This window comes from Lupinus angustifolius, chromosome LG14 (genome assembly GCF_001865875.1).
Source record: "Lupinus angustifolius cultivar Tanjil chromosome LG14, LupAngTanjil_v1.0, whole genome shotgun sequence".
NCBI lineage: Eukaryota > Viridiplantae > Streptophyta > Magnoliopsida > Fabales > Fabaceae > Lupinus > Lupinus angustifolius.
Genome location: NC_032022.1, coordinates 7342092 through 7347254, shown reverse-complemented (window position 1 = coordinate 7347254; position 5163 = coordinate 7342092). Strand labels below are relative to the sequence as shown.

General features: G+C 30.0%; 1 protein-coding gene across 1 annotated transcript; it reads left to right on the top strand.

Moving 5' to 3' along the window:
• On the top strand, positions 1186 to 4734 carry LOC109327208 (probable pectate lyase 18). Its single transcript, XM_019560278.1, has 4 exons — positions 1186 to 1355; positions 1917 to 2663; positions 3336 to 3474; positions 4080 to 4734. The coding sequence occupies exons 1-4, from the start codon at positions 1219 to 1221 to the stop codon at positions 4299 to 4301; spliced, it is 1245 nt and encodes a 414-aa protein (XP_019415823.1). The 5' UTR covers positions 1186 to 1218; the 3' UTR covers positions 4302 to 4734.

Sequence of the window (5163 nt, the reverse complement as noted above, 5' to 3'; positions counted from 1 at the left end):
ATAAGTTCATATATAATTATTATATCATTTATATTTAATATTTATTGTCTTTTCAAGAAAAGTAATTCAAATGAATAATAAATAATATAGTGATTGATTATATATTTTTACATTTACAATGCATAGATGTCACACTTATACGTTAAACAAGTAACGTTATATCCTCATATTAAATGTTCCTACAAATTCTCATAACTCACATTAACATATATTATTTGTAAATCAAACATTAATAAATAAAATATTATTTTGTAATATTATATTAGTTTCTTGTGGAAAAAAATTTGTAGATGAAGTAGCCTGAGAATATATCATTTTTACATGTTAAATCAAACTCTTATTTTAATTAATAAAACTAACAACAAAAATTTCACGTGACACAAGAAATTGTAGCACAAATTGCTTTATATAGCACGACTCCTTTGTTAAACACGTCATCATTATTTGGGGCCTAATGGGGACCTCCGCATGCTATCATGTAATCAATTTTCCCTCTTGATATTAGGTAAAACTTAATTAACTACCCTCTAAAGCAGTTGTAGAAATTATTTGTAGGACTCTATAGTCTCTATCCAATGAAGTACGTATATCCGTCTATGAAACTAAAGCTAAGAGTTAAACCAACAATATTTTACTAGGTTCTTAATTAAACAAGGTGACATTAAATTTTACAGTTTTGATTTTCCTCCATTATTCAACTGCAAAAACTACCTAATAGGTATTCGATAAAAATAGCTATGAAAATTATGTTTTATCTGCCGGTTTAATTGTAAAACCGAATCTCATATCGATATAACAATTATACTAGTTATGCAATTATATCAGTTAAAAATGAAAAAATCAATCAAAGCTAGTTATACTGACTGATTTTTATTTAAACCGTTCTGGTCATACTGATCGGTTTTTATTTAAAATTATAAAATTATAATTAAAATACAATCATTACATTTATTTATAGTTCAAGTACATATCATATCATTGTACTATTAAAATACAATTATTATATTTGTTTATCAGTATGCGATTTAATTAGTAAAATATCATATCTCTGGTCTCATCAATTTTATGAATGATACTGTATTAATATCAATAGTAGTGCCTTTAAAACCTGAAATCAGGGGAAGCACTTGGGTAATCATCACAATCAGCACTGCTTTATTGTCTTTATATACACCTCTCCTACATACCTTACTTCTTACCTCTCTCCTTCAATATTTCATGCACTCTCAAAAAGGAACCAACATGACAAACACTCCACTTTCTCTACTTTTCTTGCTCTTTTCCCTTCTCACACCAACACTCATTTCCTCTTCATCTCTTCAAAACGCTGAGTTCATAGTAGGAGAGGTAAACAGGTAAGAACACTTGCTCTACTATTTTTTTCAATGTTACACACATAAACATTACATGTTCATTATTTTAAAACAATACTATGATTTACACAATGGGGGATGCTTATCTAAAATGAAGTTTGATTTTTTAGGCTTAGTGCATTAATTTGTATTAAATTCTAATTTAAATTTATGAATTAGTATAACAATCTCAACCATTCATCATATTCAATTATTCAAATTGGTGTACTTTGACTTCTAAATAAACAACATTGGAAAAGAGTTACATTACGTATATTTTATTCAGTGTAGAGACTCCCAAATTTGTGGGTGATATGGTGGCAATTGGGATAGATAGTCTCAAAACTGTAATATTACAATAAAATATAATTTAAAACTGATTTTATTTCAAAATACTAATATTCACATAAATCAAATGTTATCCAATGTTGTCTAGAGATGATTAATTAAAAAATATTTCTTTATTTGATAACATTCGCTACTCCAATAATGCATTACACACAAACAATGAAAAACAAAATATGTTATTATACATTTTATTATGTAATTATTTTTTTGGAGCAGGAAAGTGAATGCCTCTGCTGCTAGGAGAAACTTGGGGTACCTCTCATGTGCAACTGGAAATCCCATTGATGATTGTTGGAGATGTGACCCAAATTGGGAGAATAATAGGCAAAGGTTAGCCGATTGTGCAATTGGGTTTGGCAAGAACGCAATTGGAGGCAGAGATGGTAAGATATACGTGGTAGACGATGCAGAAAATGACGATCCGGTGAACCCTATTCCAGGCACCCTACGCCACGCCGTGATCCAAGATGAGCCATTATGGATCATATTTGCAAGAGACATGGTGATCCAATTGAAAGAAGAGCTAATTATGAACTCATTCAAGACAATTGATGGAAGAGGTGCAAGTGTTCACATTTCGGGTGGTCCATGCATAACAATACAATACGTAACCAATGTTATCATACATGGTATTCATATACATGATTGTAAGCAAGGTGGGAATGCTATGGTGCGGGACTCCCCACGGCACTATGGGTGGAGAACCGTATCGGACGGTGATGGTGTGTCCATCTTTGGAGGAAGTCATGTTTGGGTGGATCATTGTTCATTGTCTAATTGCATTGATGGTTTGATTGATGCGATTCATGGGTCTACGGCTATTACCATATCCAATAATTATATGACTCACCATGATAAGGTTATGTTGTTGGGTCACAATGATGCTTATACCCAAGACAAGAACATGCAAGTCACAATAGCTTTTAACCACTTTGGTGAAGGCCTCGTTCAAAGAATGCCAAGGTTAGATAAATTTTATATTATGGACTTAGTTTGTTTAGAGTTTTTAAAAGAGTGATTTTTCCAAAAATATTTTTTTTTATAACATGAGTTATTTAAAGTAAAACAATATTTTGTGTTTGGTTATAATTAAGTTTAATAAGTGATTTGCACTCCTCTATACTCCTAGAACTGTTAAACTTTTTTAATCAAATGTATTTTTTAACCCAATCAATACAGAATTAAACTCTTTCAGTACATATGATTATATCTTTTAATAAGTGTATCTCACTTTAAATTAAATACTAGCTTTAATTTGGTATAGTAGGATACTATTGGATAAATCTTTACTTATCTATTGAATATACTTAATTAATGCACTTAATTAAATGGTGATATAATTGATTTAGTTAGAAGTACTATTGCATCTAAGTAATTCTCCCAAGACTCAAGTCTCTCAACATGTATAAAATATTGCTAGTACCATGTATTATCTTTGAATATGTGTACATAGAAAGCAAGGAAAGAAAACATAAGAAAGTAATACAATAAAAAAAAATGGGGTGGGGTGAAAGTGATAGTAATCGATATGGACTTCAATGTGTCACTTTGTCAATTCTCTTAATTAGCTATGTCTATGTGGGACCAACAATGTTTCTGAATTTTAAAGAAACAAATTGTTATATTCCTATATAGGTGTAGGCTTGGATATTTCCATGTGGTGAATAATGACTACACCCACTGGGAAATGTATGCCATTGGAGGAAGTGCTAACCCAACCATCAATAGCCAAGGCAATAGATTTGTTGCACCCGATGACAGATTCAGCAAAGAGGTGATCATTATTTTAGTAATCATTTTTTTTATAAAATATATATCTATGTGCACATGAATTCAAGCACTATTTGTGTTTTCTTTATTTAATGGTTTTTATAAAAGAACCCTAGTATATTTAATGTAAGGTTTTAAATATATGTCTAATTTTAGTAATTATCTTTAATAAAATATATATCCAAGTTCACATAAATTCAAGCACTACTTGTGTTTTCTTTAGTATTTTTTAACAAATAAACCTAGTATATGTGAATTAATGAAGACTTTAAATATATGTCTATAATCACAAAACCCCCCATCATTATTTTAAATTGCATTCAACAATTATGATTGGACAGTAATATTATGGTTTTGTAGTCTCAACAATAACATCATGACCACAACAATTTTCACAATTATAGTAAAGATAATACAACCGTATTTTTAAAAATATTGTTTACATTTTTAGAAATTTTATATTTTACAAAACCATATTACGACTTTGATAATTGTAATCTAACTGTAATCCTAATTGCAACTGGAATGATTAGATATTGTATAATATAAACTATACTTTATTAATTAATTATAATAAGGCATGCATGAAAATTGGTTGAAATTGTGAAGGTGACAAAACATGAAGATGCATCAGAGGATGAATGGAAGGAGTGGAACTGGAGATCAGAAGGGGACATGATGTTAAACGGTGCATTTTTTACATCAACTGGTGCTGGAGCATCCTCTAGTTATGCAAGGGCTTCAAGCTTAGGTGCAAGACCATCTTCCCTTGTTGGTTCAATAACTACAAATGCTGGTGCACTTAATTGCAAGAAAGGTTCACCTTGCTAGTTGATAATGACTCATCAAGAAACTTATGGTTGTTGGTGCATTAATTTTGAAATTGAAAGGAAATTTAAGCATATTCTAAAAGAAAAGAGAGGGAAGTTGGGAAAAAGAGAAAAAAGAAAAAGGGTATGTTAATTTCTAGATTTTGGAAATACTTTTGCCTTGGATTTTGATATGGTCCACTTTCTTTTTTTCTTTTTTGGTTTGTTAGATTGTTTTCCACTACTTGGCTCTTCTTTGTTTTAGCTTTTTAATTTGCCCATGATTACAACCTCCACTTGTTACTCTTAGAACCCATTAATCAATTGGAGAATCTCTATAGCTTAAGAGGGAAAAAGTTGAATACAAGTGTAGAAGTGTTGATAACTTGTGATATTATTATGTTACTATATTTTGTAATATGCAAAATTACAACTCCCAATGGTTAAGTACTTTTCTATAATCTTCTTATGTTTCTCTTGTTCTATGTGACCGCACTTCAGCAGGCACATAGATGCACCGTATTAAGACCATGAATAAAGTGAAGGCGAAAATCCAATCCAAAAATAAAATAAAAGAAAGAAAATCTTCAAATCCCCATCAATTGTGTTAATATTTAATTTTTGTTGAAATAATCGTCTAATATTATCCTTCTATCTTAGTATAAGTCACTTTTTAATATTTACTGAACATTATGGTCGGTAATCACAATCGACTAACAACACTATAGGAATTTTTCTATTCCTAAGGAATGGACAAAGCTATAAGATAAAGTTCATATTTTATTGATTGAGTATATTATGTATAATAATACACTATATGAAAAAAATAATAATATGATGATGACCATACTGATGGGAAATTCAACACAATGACAAAGAAAACT

Excerpts from the sequence above, each read along its gene's own strand:
- LOC109327208 (XM_019560278.1), top strand. The coding sequence starts at position 1,219 with ATGCACTCTCAAAAAGGAACCAACATGACAAACACTCCACTTTCTCTA. Across the intron at positions 1,356-1,916 it reads ATAGTAGGAGAGGTAAACAG|GAAAGTGAATGCCTCTGCTG; the intron begins GTAAGAACACTT and ends TTTTTGGAGCAG. Across the intron at positions 2,664-3,335 it reads CTCGTTCAAAGAATGCCAAG|GTGTAGGCTTGGATATTTCC; the intron begins GTTAGATAAATT and ends ATTCCTATATAG.